At 36.4% G+C, this 15156-nt stretch overlaps 1 protein-coding gene across 1 annotated transcript in view; it reads right to left on the bottom strand.

Annotated features, from left to right (window-relative positions):
- LOC113616595 (neuroblastoma-amplified sequence-like) overlaps positions 1–15156 on the bottom strand; it is a gene marked incomplete at its 5' end in the record, with an annotated part of 52485 nt that overhangs the window by 21633 nt on the left and 15696 nt on the right. Inside the window, 4 exons of the mRNA XM_027100008.1 lie at positions 3434–3546; positions 6219–6448; positions 9623–9725; positions 14512–14634. Of these exons, the coding sequence (XP_026955809.1) occupies positions 3434–3546; positions 6219–6448; positions 9623–9725; positions 14512–14634 (569 nt within the window). The remainder of the gene's footprint in view (positions 1–3433; positions 3547–6218; positions 6449–9622; positions 9726–14511; positions 14635–15156) is intronic.

Below are 15156 nucleotides of genomic sequence, written 5' to 3'. Positions count from 1 at the left end.
CACACACACACACACACACACACACACACACACACACACACACACACTCCCATCTCAGACATAAGAAGCATTTATTGACCAGTTACCCACATGGCAAACGGTCTCATAACAACCTTAGGAGGAAGGGACAGCACATGCCCAGCAAAACACAGATGTAAAATTTCAATTTCGGTCGCTCATGAAGGGCATCAAAGATGCAGAACATATATAGCTCCTCATGATGTTGCAGAAGGACAAATTGGACCATACAGGTGAGGAAGGAGATAATGTGTAGAAGTCAGTCACTTAGCTGATGATTGAGAGCAAAGGTCAGAGTTTCCTTCTCAAAGAATCTTTTACTTTCACAGCTCCTCATCAGTAGAGTATTGTTTACTGTTACATATGCAAGTTCTTGAGCCAAACAGACTACCTAGCTCCACCTCTAACTAGCTGTGTGACCACAAGTAAGCTACTTAACCTCTCTGTGCCTTGATCTAGAAAAATGAAAACAATAACAGTCACTACCTCACAGGGTATTTACAAGAATTAATAATTACACGCGAAGTATACTTAGAACTTAAAAATCACTCAATTATTATTATTATTACTAACATATTCACAGAAATGCTTAAGTATTGTATTCTCTAGTATAAGGATTCTCAGTGTTCAAGATATAACTTTCAGGACTGTCCAGGGAATATTTTACTATTATCTCCAACTGAGGAAGGTAAAGTTCAAAGCCATTAAGTTGCCACAGATCACACACCTCAAGGCGGCTGAATCAGAATTTAAACCCAACAAGACAGAATCAGGCCTGCATGTCACGTCTCTCAGTACATTAGTCCCTCAAAGTCAAGAGGTACCCCTTCATTATTTTGGTTACTGGAATAAAAGTGCCTAAATTAATCTTTATTGAATGTAAGGAAAGGAGAGTGGAGGAGAAGGAAGGGACAGTGAGGGAGGGAGGGAGGGAGAAGGAGAAAGTAGGTAAGACCACTCTAATTCTGCCATCATTAAGAGGACCTCCAAGGAAGATAATAAAAATGACAGCTGATACCTAATTAGAGAGCTCTTACTATATCCCAGGCACTACAAACATACAGACTTAATCTTTACAAGCAATTCTATAAGGTACTCATTACTACGCTCATTTTGTAAATGAGAAAAGTTAAACACAAAGAAAGGTTAAGACACGTGTCCAGTTACTCAGCAATAAGTGGCAACATGGGCTCCCAGCTGGGCTTAACACAATGTTGTAAGTCTGGAAAACCGACTTACTCTATTGTAGAAAGAACACAGGGATAACTAAAATATCCTAAATTGGTTCACTTGAATAGTAAGAATAATTTACACAACATAAACACCCAAGGTATGGGGAAAAGCACACATATGTACACACACAAACACATCATAGGCGATTCTTACACGAGGCATTATTTTTTATATGATATTTGTAATCCTGTTTTTTATTAACTCATGCATTATAACTTATCTAGTACCACTAGCCCTCACCTGCTGAGAGGTGCAGCAACTCCTGGAGTGTAGGCAAAGAAGGCTTCAAAACAAAGCAAAGTGACAAAATGAACTACTGTACACTGACTACAATAAAAAATACCTGGACCATAAATCTTTAAATATCAAGTAACTTTGTTCGTCCAATATTACTGATGAATACTAAAACCTAAATTATATTTGTGACATAAATACAACAAACAGTACACAAAAAGAATATTCCATCTCCACATCCAGAAGCCATTCTAATAGGAAATTCCAAATTAATATATCAAACTGAAAAGCTGTCAAAACATGAAAGCAAAGTCTTCCTTAAGACTCTCCTCAGTCAGGAAATTTCTCAGAACCTACAGTTTGGTTGCAGATATTGAAACCCATCAGCTGATGTGCAAATACTGCTAATTGAGCACCGAAGAAAAATCAGAGCGCAACGTAATTTTCAAACTTTAATAGCATTTGGGAAACCATTTTTTGTATTCTATCAATCTGCTTGAATTAAATAACTAGCTAAAATATACACACACACAGAGTCAAAGCTATAATGACTTGACCTAACAAGAGATATAAGAAAGACAAAAGTTTCACAGTGCTCTGGACTCTCTCATGACTGAAATCCTCAATTAAAAGTATAAGTGTTTCGGGGGAGGTGGTTAATAATTTAAGATATTTGAGAATAAACTGAAAATGCTTTTTGGTAACTCTGATTAATCCTCACAATTTTAAGAAGCTCTGAGCTCAAAAATTACATGAATGGTGCGAGTGAGTAGAATTTTCTAGTGATTTAACAGTCACCTTGAACACAGTTGCTTCAGATGTTGCCGGCTATTTATAAGTCACATACAAACTACTGTCAAACAAAGATATTCAAGGTAATGGTAATATTACCTTTTAAAAGTCTAATAAATTTGTCTGACAAGCAGAACTTTAATTTTTAGTAAAACTACAGTGGAAATCCACATGAAAACATGAGAATGTCTCTCCTGCCTCATATTCCCTAAGATCCACCTGACTCAAAGCACCTCAGAAGACAAAGACACCAAGGAACCTTTAACAGGCTATCACTGACCGAAGATACTAGAAGTTTAAAAAAAGAAAAAGAGAGACACACACACAATTCTGATGAAAATTTATCAAAAACCAGAGAGATGGAAGGAACTTAGTTATGCCTCCCCCACTCCCAATTCCAAACGTTTCCAGAGTTAAGAACAAAGGTAAGAGCACTTTGCTGTATACCTGAAACTAACACAACACTGTAAATCAACTATATTTCAATAAAAAATAAATAGTAAACGTAATTTTTTTTTAAGAATAAAGATAAGAGATTACATGGAAACTAGCCAAGCATACCACTAATCGCCAAGCATACCCGCTTCATTTAGGGCAACGAGGTCCGGGATTGAAAATCTACCTCCTTCTTATCAGGTAAGGTTCAGGACACTGGGAGACACCCACTGTCCTGATAGGACAGCAGGATGGTTTGAGTTGGTACTAACCTGACTTCTACCTTTAGGTAAAAGAACTCGAGCAATGTTAACAAATTGCTAGTAATTTAATTCTAAACAACAACTTCCTGTCATTCCCGCTGCTTAAAAAAAAAAAAAAATCTGTTTAATTAAAGAATATTCTACAGTAAGCATAAAAACAAATAAACTATTATCATTTATAGCTAATTCTAAATCTATGCAACTGAAACAAGTAAATAAATTGCAATCCAAAACTGATGTAAACCTGAAACTCTCATCCATATTCCCCAATTTCTATTTGTGCTTTTATCCAATAGCCTCACGGCTGTACTGTTATTGAAAAATGGGACAGAGGGCAGAATCTATTGCTAATGGACTAAATGACCAAAAGTACTCTTTAGTTAAAAACCTAAAAAGGAACACGAGTGAACTAATGCAAAATGAGTTAATAATAGTGCAACACTAAATAGAAAACTCACCTTGCAAAGGCAGAATCTTTACCCCAAATTCTTCGAGGCACCCCAGGGCTTGGATAAGATCTAGCTCCTCTTGAATGGCAGCGGGTCTATCTGTTATCAGCTGTAAGCAGCACCTAGGAGAAATTCATTTTTAAAAAGGAAAAGTAACATATGTTCAGCTAAGTTGCCCTTCTATGATCAACAACATAGAGATCCAACACATTTATCAAAAACCAACTTCCTTCCAGGTATTCTGCTAGAGGCTTTCTGATATCTTATTTAATCCTCACAGCAAGGCTGTGAGACAGGCAAATATCACCATCTGCTTTTTAAGGAAGCCAAAATTGAAGCTCAGAGGTGAAGCAGTTTGCGCAGGGTTATGCTGACGGTACGTAAGGTATCACAGGATAAAGCAAGATACGTTAGCTCTGGGTTTAGTGTTCTGTTCACTGTTGACTCAAAAGATAATGATCATGTAAAAAAAATTTAAAAAAACAGAAGGAATACAGTTAATTTCCAGTTATTCTTTTAAGGAAAACAGAAATGTCTTGATTCGATCACAATTTTGTCTCTCAAAGGAAAAGGAATAACCTAAGAAACTGCACAAGAGACATTTTTCTGATCAGAAACAATCAGTTGGTGATGTAGTACTGAGATAAATACAGATGAAAGTGATTTGATAATCTACGAATTTGTGATACCTATGGAGTATTTTAAGCAAATTTTTTTAAATTCAGAGAAAGTATACTTAATAAATATTGTAGTTAACGATAAACCTATTTTCTGAAAGGTGCATGGAGAGGAACAGTGGGGCATGAGACTAGAAAGACAGGTAGAGATCAGGCCATGAAGAGCTAACAATGCTAAAATCATGGACCATCACATGAAAATATCTAGGCCTCAGGATCTAACTACATGACCAAGCGACAGATATAGGCCTAGCTTGCTCTTGCAAACTTTGGGGATTTAAATCAGATGAGCACTAACACATACTTACTACTGGTTCAAGAATAAACAGTATACAACCTATTTGTGGCATCTACCAAAATTCTAACAGCACTTTGAACCCAGGAATCCCAGTTCTAGGAATTTATACTACAGATAGGCTCTCACATGCCCAGACATAATTATGGATGTTCACTACCACAGTCTTTTTAAAATAAAATATACTAAATCAGGAACTAATTAAATAAATTGTATAAAAGTCAAATAGTCTACAACCATAAAAAAGGAATGAAACAAACCTATATGTATCCACATGGAAAAACCCACAATATAGATCGTAAGTGAATAAAACAAGACACAGAAAGATAGGTACAAGTAGTATACACTTATTTGTGATTTAAGAAAGAAGGGGGTAACTTTTAATAAGATATTCCAGAAGGATACACAGGAAACTGATTAAAAATATAACCGAGGGATAAAGTTAGAGGAACTCGAATGAGGAGAAAGACATCTTCCATAACTATCTTTTGTGTATTTTTAAATATTTTATCTTGTGGATGTACTGCTTCCTCAATTAAAAAAAAAACAACCTAGTAAATAAATAGTAATTTAATCAGTAAGAATGGATGGGCTATTTTCTATTTCAATAAAACTGTAAACAATGAAATACATCTGGGCTCACAGGTCTCAATCAGATTGGTGCCACGTTACACACATACGACATCTTTTCTAAATGAAGGTGTGTCCTTGTAGGAGAAAAGGGGATGGATGAAAGGCAAATACTGCAAGTACTGTGTAGTTTCAAAAATGATCTCTAGGAGCATCTGTCAAAAAGATTTAGGTCAAACACAACTCCCAGTTGTTCTATTTGATATTTTCATCATCTGAAATAGAAATACTATCCCTTGGGAGAGAAGGAAAAAGTTTACTAACTATTTTAAACAGCTTTGTCAAGTTCAATAACATGGTTTGAGAAAACATGATTCTTTCTGTGATAAGTTATCACTGGGGGAAAAAAGTTACCTTTAAGTTTTGCTAGAGTTGAAACAACTACCAGTTATTTGAGGGGAAAAGTAACTCTAAACAACTACCACAATCTTTACATCAAAATAAATTCCAAATGGGCCTAAAATTTCCATGCAAAAATAAAACCACCAAAGTAGTAAAAAAAACAATACGAAAAACTATTTTAATGGTCTTGGGAATTAAAGGTCTTTCAAAGGATGATACAAAAGACAAAAAAGAATAACAACCGAGTTTTTTAAAAATTCAAAATAGCCATTTGAAAGATAAACTGTACATTATTAAAACTTGGCAACACAGTTTAACCATTAAGAGAGGCAAAGGGCACGTGTCCCATATGCAAAAAAAAGCTCCTAAGAATCAATAGGAAAAAGAGGAACACAAACTTTCCTGTACAACAGGCTAAGAGAGGAACAGAATTCAGAGTCCAGAAATTTCCCCCTGGAAGGGACTTCTGAGTTTTATCATCTAATCAGAGCGGAAGCCATGTAAAGCATACAGACACGACCTAATGTGTTGAAATTTTCCAGAACTTGAACTTGCTGGCTACCACTCGATCTCTTCCAACAGAAGAAAAGCATAACCTTATAGATAATCATCTAGAATGACCGTGGGAAAGTGTGCTAGAGAAAAAGGGTCACAAGAGAGTTGATGAATACTTAGGATGTACTTAAGTTTTCATTCTACATTCAAGCAATAAATAATGGTGCCCCATAGAGTAGAGTCAATCTGTACTTGTGATAACATATTTTGTGAGGTAGAGGATAAGACCAACAATGAAGTTTGTATATTCTGACTTCCCCGCCTCCCTCTTACGGAGAATACAGAGTTCCTCTACCTAGCCAGATCCATGCAGCTGTCGGTGAGGCTGGTAGAAGAATTGAAGTACTCTCTGCTGGCAGCCAAAACCAAGTCAATGCTTTTTTCGTAACTGACCCTGTACTGGGTTTTTCCTTTCTGGGCTACACTAGTCGGTGGATTTGTTGAACAAGCACTGCAGTGCATCATCTGCCCAGCCAGGTGGATATTTTCAAGGCGACCGGAACACAGAAGGCTCTCTGTAAATACCTGGGGAAAAGAAGAAACTGGAGTTAGTGCTTAAAGAGGGAGGACTCAGTTCTTGACACAATGGAGGCTCTGCTATCCAAGTGAAATAAATTTTAAAAAATACATCCAACCTACAGGTAGAGGTTGCACAATATTTATGAATGTACTAAATGACAATGAAGCACACTTTAAAACGGTTAGTATTATGTTATGTGAATGTCACGTCAATAAAAAAATCCCCCTTTTAGGAAGAAGAAATAATTTAACTGAACAAACCAATGGTAAGCATAATATTTTAATGTGTTACAACAAATACTTGAGTAAAATATCCAAAGTTCTTACTTATTAAAAACAGGATCCATTAGACACACTGTCCACACTCTGCTTAAAGTATTTATAACATTTCAATTTTTTAAAAGAAAATCTTTGAATATGATACACATGATTAATGACTGTTTAAAGCACCTGAAGTCAGTCTTGTAAACTAAACACCCAGGCTGCAAATGTTCTACTTACACCTAGTCACTAGAATTACAATACACCACAGAACATTTTTTTCTAATCTGCAATTTAAAAACTATTTAAATAAAACAAAAGCCTCTGATGGAAGGCAGTTATGCAAATGTCATTGTATTTTACAAGGCAACTAATAGCATCAATTAACATAAAATTTATTCCATAATTGAGGTTATCTACTTACTCCAAAAAAGTCCTATTAAAGAGCTCCCTTTAAACCCACACTAATAGCATCAATATATAAATAGCACAAGAACTTCCACAAGAATGTTCTTTCCTATCATGCCACTCTTGGATGAGGATAACACAGAAAAAGAAGAGATAAAAAGTAGATTTCATGGAGAAGCAAGAGTTTCCTTATAATTAGGAAGGCTACCCAGTTTTCATAGGACCCCCTTATTTTCACTTGTTTCTAGGCTTCTGGAGAAGACATTTTTAGACAGCTGTTTCCTAAAATGACTGATAAGGATAAAATTACTAATACCTACGAGAGATCTGCTATAAAATCCATATTGTGACAGAAAGCAAATTATCAGTGAGTAACCCTAATCGCTTATATGACAGGTGAAAATGGCTTGCTCCATGTGACCAAAATGACTTAGATGTAACAATATCTCTATTCCTTTGGTTTATTCAGGTAAGCCATAAAGAGTCAATGCGCAATACTAAAAAATAAAATTCACTCACTCTAATATTTTCAAGGTTTTGCTGAAATGAACAATATAGATTTCTGCTCTACAGGCTGTATGGAAATCTTGCACCTTATCAAAATTATGCCAATGAGATTTAAAATTATTTTCCAATGACAGCAAAACCTAATACAGTGGCCACAGCTCAGTAAGACAATATGGCATCATTTAAACATCACTAAAATATTTTAAAATGTAAGTTTGCCAAATCTGTATTATCTTCTAGAATCGGTTCAGGACAGTTATAACATGCTTTCAAATGTTTTCTCAAAGGAGAAAGACTAACGGCGCGAAGTCATTAAAATATCAAAGCCTAATGCAAAGGTTAAAATATAACTAGAACAATTTACTACGTCACGTTGTTATGATAGACTACTCCACACAGGAGCGAGTTCAAGTGTAATATACTTAATGCTAATTTTTCAATCAAAGTCAGAAAATACCAGGAAATAACGCTACTCCCACTTTAAAAACACTACTTCAAGCAGTGTTACTAATGACAGTAAGATTTTGGACCCCATGTGCACATAGATTATTTTCTCCTGAAACTGAATTTCAAGTTTTGCTTTAGATACAAAGGTGAAGTTTCTGGCAGCTGTACGTGGTCTGCGAGTATAATCATCAATATAAAGTTTACACTCATCAAGCACACAAAAACCTGAAGTTCAAATATAAAACCATTCATTTCTCAACAGTCTGTATTAGCGCTCTTCTGTTAAAACTACCTTAAATTAAAATACCAACCAATTTCACAAAACAGAGACCTATTTTATAACTCTCATTTTATCAACGGATTATGCTTCGTGATGTCAGAGCAGAGCAACACAAGAAATATTCTACACGATTTTGATCTGGTTTGTTTGATAGGCAAATTCAAATGGGAACCTCTTTTAAACTGTATCTCATTAAAGATGGGTTAGCTGGATCCTTTTTCCATACAAAGCATGAGTAATTTGGTGGTAATACACACACCTTCCAAAATAAGGATTAAATTCTCCTAAATTACACTCCTAGTCAACTCACCATCCTTAAGTATCCTTTACGCTCCAGACACTATAATATGCCCTGGGGTAGCTGAGGATGAACATGATATGATAATGCCTACCTAGGAGCTAATGACCAAAGGGAAGAAACACACACAGAAACAAACAAGTCATCGCATCCGCATCCAAAAGAAAGGCTGTCATAGAGATAAGTTACATCAAAGGACAAAGGAAGGCATCCTAGAGGGCATGATTAGGGAGCTGAATCATAAAAGTTATCAGCAATTTTCAAATTTAAAAAAGAGGAATATAAGCCAGGCAAAGGGAATAATGTGTACAAAGTCACAGAAACAGGAAACAGCATCGTGAGTGGAGGAATTCATGACAGATTTGGCACCGCTGGAGCACAGGGCACACGGCAGCGAGTGTCAGAGGTGAGAACAGACAGGGTGGCTGGAATCTGCCGTGGCTTTCTATGCCAGGCTAAGGAATACGGTTACTTTCTAACTGTAGATACGGTATTTTATCTATTTTATATAGCAGCGCATTTTAAGAAGGGGAGTGTCATGAAAAGGTCTGTTTTAGAAGAATACTCTCTTCCGTGTAAATGAGGAAGAGATATGGAAGTAGGGAAACAAGTTTGGAGGATTACAACCATTTAGCAGAGATGAAGAGGGGACAGATTTGAAAGACTTTTCTCAGGCACATGAAGCAAATTTTAGTGACCACCAAAACTATGGAAGAGAGAGGATCCAAGTACGATTCGGAGTTTTCCAGCTGAGAATTAACCCACTAAATAAATGGTGTTGCAATGAACAAAGAAGAAGTTATGTATGCAAGCGCTCAAACTCTAAAGCACCACTCAGTTACCAGCTATTGAATATTATTCAATAATTCAATCCTATTACTTACAGAGAAGCTTATGGTCATCATCTTGTGTCCAATCAACAAAATGTAACAACCAAAATTACAAAATTAAAAGGAAATATTTACATATGTAGAGTTACCTCATAGCAAGCATCAGAGTCTAGACAGGTGTAAACATTCTGCTGCATAGTTAACATGTCTTGCAGCAACATTCTCCAATGAGACTCACTGACAGGAGGCTGCCTGGGGGTAAAAAAGAAAATAATTCATGAAATTGCTCTCTTCAATTAGTCAAAAGTAAAAAAAATTGGTACCACTATTCTATATGCCACACAGCTCCCACATGATCAAGAGAAACAGATCTCATTTGAATTTCCAGGGGAAAAAACTTTGATTAAAGATAGAGGGAAGGGCTTCCCTGGTGGCGCAGTGGTTGAGAGTCCGCCTGCTGATACAGGGGACACGGGTTCGTGCCCCGGTCCGGGAAGATCCCACGTGCCGTGGAGCGGCTAGGCCCGTGAGCCATGGCCGCTGAGCCTGCGCGTCCGGAGCCTGTGCTCCGCAACGGCAGAGGCCACAACGGTGAGAGGCCTGCGTACCGCAAAAAAAAAAAAAAAAAAAAAAAAAAGATAGAGGGAAAAGTTGGACAGTGACGCATCAATGCCAGAAATATTGCCAGAGCTGCCTCTGCCGTAGGCTGCCTAGACACAAAACTGATAATGGCAAAGGTAAACAGCTATGAGTTACTAAGGTAAAATAAAGCACACGGTAAAGTAAGATAAAGCAGCTGTGATATAGCAGAAAAAGCACTTGGAGACAGGAGAATGAGTTTCAAATTCCATCTTCATCACTCTGCAGTCGCCAGCAGGGTGTGTTCTTAATTTCAACCACACATGCAGACCCAGAGGGCAGCAGGGGCCACACCTAGCATGAGTCTGGAGGCGGGAAGCACAGCTGGCCAGCCGGCAGCCCTAGTGGTTCCTCTCAGTGGGACTCCATGCGGCAGTCCACAGAGCCTGGGGTAGAGCACTGCGGGGGTTCTCTCCCATCCAGGCGACAGCCCAGGTGCCAGCCCAGGTACGACAAGCCCTGTCAGGTAGCTGCAGTTCCTATCTGGCTTAGGAAGGAGCTTCATTCCCCACAAAAGTCAGTACCTTTTTTTTTTTTAACATCTTTATGGGAGTATAACTGCTTTACAATGGTGAGTTAGTTCCTGCTGTATAACAAAGTGAATCAGCTATACATACACATATATCCCCATATCTCTTCCCTCTTGCATCTCCCTCCTTCCACCCTCCCTATCCCACCCCTCTAGGTGGTCACAAAGCACCGAGCTTATACCTTTTGTAACAATTCCATTGGCATAGTTTTCAGGGTCCCCTCGAGGATAAGCCAGTGACCACACATAGGAAAGCCAAAGTTTCAAGCCCCTACCAGGTTTTCTAGTTCATTTACACAGTTCCTCCAGGAGCAATTTACCAATCAGAGATGAAGTAGTGAGGCCTACACTATCTAGTTGATCAAATACCATTTCATGGTAGTATCCAGACTTACAGAGTTAAAGAATCAGTGGTTCAGATTCTCCTGCAACAGGGGAAACACTGTTGTTAACAATGTCACAGAGAGTCACATATTAGCTGCGTGACTATATTTAACATTCTGGAATTTCAGCTTTCTCACTTAAAGAGAATCTCAAAAAATGATAAGGAAGGGATGAGATTAATTTTGAAAAAACACAGACAATGAAACAAAATTTTTCCTGAGTATAAAAACAAGCTCAGTTACCTGTATGGATTTGAATAAATTTCTTTGAGCTTCAGTTTCCTTTTCTGTATATTATGATAATTAACTTAAACTAGAATGTATGAAAAAGACACTCCCCATATTTTTCTGGTACAAAGTAGCATTCAACAAGTGTGAATGAATAAATCTGGAAGTCACAAACACATCTGTTTGTTTTTCTGTAGTCACATACACAACCACTAATATTGTCTAGTAGGAGGGAGAATGTGCTGTAATTCTCTCTACCTCTCTCAAAAGTTCATCTTTGTTGAATATATGTGAGTTTGGAATCATCATTTATGTTTATTTTCTAGTCTTGAAGTTCTACATAATCATGAATCTCATTGTTTGAAAAGGGTAGGTTTGGTTTTGTTTTCTGTTTGTCAAATTCCAACTGGGTGTTCCTTTTCCACGCGTCATTTTCTTTCTTATGCATTAAAAACAGGGCAAATAGACTGTGTTTAATAGTATTGCTATGGAAAAATTATGCATTTGGGATCTTTCCTACAAAAATTCTAGTCTTCAGGAATTTTTTTCACCTAAAATTTTTAATAACCATATGCTTCATTTGCTTATAGCATTTTCTATTTGCTACACAAAATGAACAATTATTTCTCTCTGATATGTATTAAAGCTTAAGAGAATACATATTTTTTTCAGCATACAAATACACAAAACAAACTGATATATTTGCAAGTCTTCAAGGATAATCCCTGAAGTGTTTCCATTAGTTAGACCTTGGTACGTGAACTCTTTGGGTGGGCTTCAAAGAATTAAAAGACTCTTTCAAATTTGGCTCGCAGGCAGTAAAGTAGCAAAATGTTTGAAAAAGTGAGTGTCCATCTTGCACCAGCTTCATAAAATCAGACCTGGGTACTGTCTAGCTGAATTCAAGTTCTCGCAGCCCAGCTGTTCTTCTAGAAGCCAGCAACACTGGGACAGATGGTATTAATGTTTTCTCACACATGGCTAGCCTTAAGTACAGGTTCTAATTAAAATAAATTATAAGACATTAGTTCCAAAGGTCTTTTTAGAATACATGCAGTAAATAAGAACCAAGAGAAGAACCTGGAGGCACTATACAAGAGGTGTGCAAATTGACAGGGAAATACCTGAATACAAACAGGATGTATTAGTTACAGCTTTGGAATGGAGGTGTATTTTCCAGCGAGAAATAGTATTGCACTCAAGATAGTAAAACCTGATTTGTGACAGTCAGTGAAATCTGCCACCATTTAGAATATGCATAAGAAAATTTGATAGGTGCTAAAGGCCAAGCCATAGTAGCATATATGAAATAATTAAGATTCATTTCAAGTTGACTACCTTGAAAAAAGAGGCCATATTCTCTTACATATTCACAGTAAGTAGAATGCCATAAGTAGAAATTAACTGCAAGGACTTTAGAAGTATTTGAGGGATTCAATGGAAGGACAGCAGGTAATCTAGCAGCAACAGTGAGGCTTTCTTACTGAAGAGTAGGTTCTTGACTAGAGCCAACATGATGGGAAATATTGACCCATCGTTTATAGCTGTAAAGAAAGTTTAAGACTTAAATTGTCAACACCTCCTAAATTATTCATTTAGTAATTACTGAGAGAGGGATATGTAAGGTTCCAAATTAGATGTTTGGTGACTGTAGCACTTGCCTTAGATAAGCTTATGATTTTGAAGGGAACATAAGGCACATAAATCAATAACTAAACTGTTGAAAGAGACAGAGATAAAGAGAGAATTTTAAGGCTTCCTGTAAATCTACAATAATTTTAAGAAATAATAATCCATAAATAATAATAAATCCATAATAATTAATACAGGATGGTTATTAGAGGAATGATAGACAAACAGACCAATGGATCAAAATAAAGGACCCCAAAATAGGCCCCCGTAATATGGAAAACTGATATTCAACAAAGATGCAAATGCAATTCAGTACAGAAAGAACAGTCTTTTCAACAAATGCTGCTGCAATATTCAGATATTAAAAGAAAATAATCTATACCTTGAACAATAAACAAAAATGAACTTTCAAAATGGGCCATGAAACTGATTGTAAAATGTAAAACTAAAAATTTTACTAAAAATGGCAGGAGGAAATCTTTGTGCCAAAAGTTTCTTAACATGACATCAAAAGCACAATCAACAAAGAACAAATTGATAAGCTGGACCTCATCAAAATTTATAAAGTATGCCCTTCAAAAGACACAGGTATGAGAATGAAAAGATAAGGCATAGATAGGGGAAAATCTTTGCAAAGCGTATATCTAATAAGGACTTGTATCCTGAATGTATAAGAAAACTCTCAAAATCAGTAAAGAACCCAATTTTTAAAATGATCTAAGAAGATACACTGATGTCAAATAATCACATAAAAAGATGCTCAACGTTATTACTCACTGGAGAAAGCAATTAAAACCAAAATTAGATACCACAACATACCTATTAAAATCACTAAACTTTAAAAGACTGACCACAGCAAGTACTGACAAGCATGTAGAGCAACTGGAACGCTCCTAAAAGACTGATTAAAAAATAAAATGGTACAAATGCTTTGGAAGACAGTTAGGCAGTTTTTTTAAAAGTTAACCATCCACCTACCATGTGATCCTGCCATTCCACTCTCATGGATTTATCCAAAAGCAATGAAAGCGCATGTCCATACAAAGGCTTGTACATGAATATTCATAGCAGCTATATTTGTAAAAGCCAAGACTCAAAATAAACCAAATGTCCATCAACCAGTGAATAGATAAACAAAGTGCAATAAATCCATCAATGGAATACTAGTCAACAAATAAAATGGAATAAACTACGGATCCATGATACAACATGGATGAATCACAAAGTAATTATGCTAAGTGAAAGAAGCCAAACAAACAAACAAACAAAGCGCATATACTGTCATGACTCCATCTCCATAAAATTCTAGGAAATGCAAAGGACGATGTAGAGACAGCAAATAGATCAGTGATAGCCTGGGGAGGGGATGGGGGTGTAATGAGGAGAGGCAGAAGGAGGGAGGGGATTATAAATGAGCGAGAGAAAGCTTTTAGGGGTGATGGATACATTCATTATTTTGACGAGGTGATGGCTTCATGGGTATATACATATATCAAAACATCATATTCTATACTTTAAATATGTGCAATTTATTGTTGGTCAATTATAACCCAATGAAGTCAGAAAAAGAAAAAAAGTAGTACTTTTTCTTAATCACATACAACTATCGATTAATTTTATTACTCACTTACGACCGGTGTGCCTGGTCAATCTAACCATCAGCTTGTGTGCCTCTTCTGAGCTAGACTGAGTATTTTTAACATACGAAATTGGTTTCTCAAGTCCATGTTTCTCCAAAATCTCTGACACACTGTAAGTGAAAAGAAAAATTTTTAAATAAGTCTTGCTACCAAACAAAAAAGCTCTAAGAATCTTAAACACATAAGTAGCACTTAGGTGTTAAAAGTATTTTCAAAAAAAGTAGCATAAAGGATGACCAAATTTTACACATTACATTAATTCTCGGCAAAAAAAAGCTAATAATTATATATCAAATCTTATTTCCCCTACTGACTTTTATTACAATATACTTGGGATAAGTTAACATTTTTTAAAAAGCCTGGCATATCCTTATCTCAAAATCTTTTTTTTATAATTTTCCTGTACTGTAAAAGCATCAAGTCAGCAAAATAAGCCAAATCTATAACTGCAATACCCAGCTTTAACTCTTAACAACCTTAGTGAGTATTCTGTTATAGGCAAGGCTGCTAGAAAAGCAATAAGCAAAGAATTTTAGGGTTGGAAAACCACAGAAACCCCATAAGGCTCAATCTCCCTCAAGAATCCATTCTATAAACAAACAAATAAGATTTCTGTTCTCATATGGATCTTC

This window comes from Aethalodelphis obliquidens, unplaced genomic scaffold (genome assembly GCF_003676395.1).
Source record: "Aethalodelphis obliquidens isolate GAN/ISIS:26980383/991018 unplaced genomic scaffold, ASM367639v1 scaffold216, whole genome shotgun sequence".
In the NCBI taxonomy this organism is placed as follows: Eukaryota; Metazoa; Chordata; class Mammalia; order Artiodactyla; family Delphinidae; genus Aethalodelphis; species Aethalodelphis obliquidens.
The sequence above is the reverse complement of the archived record's forward strand: the minus strand, read 5'-3'. Positions and strand labels throughout refer to the sequence as shown.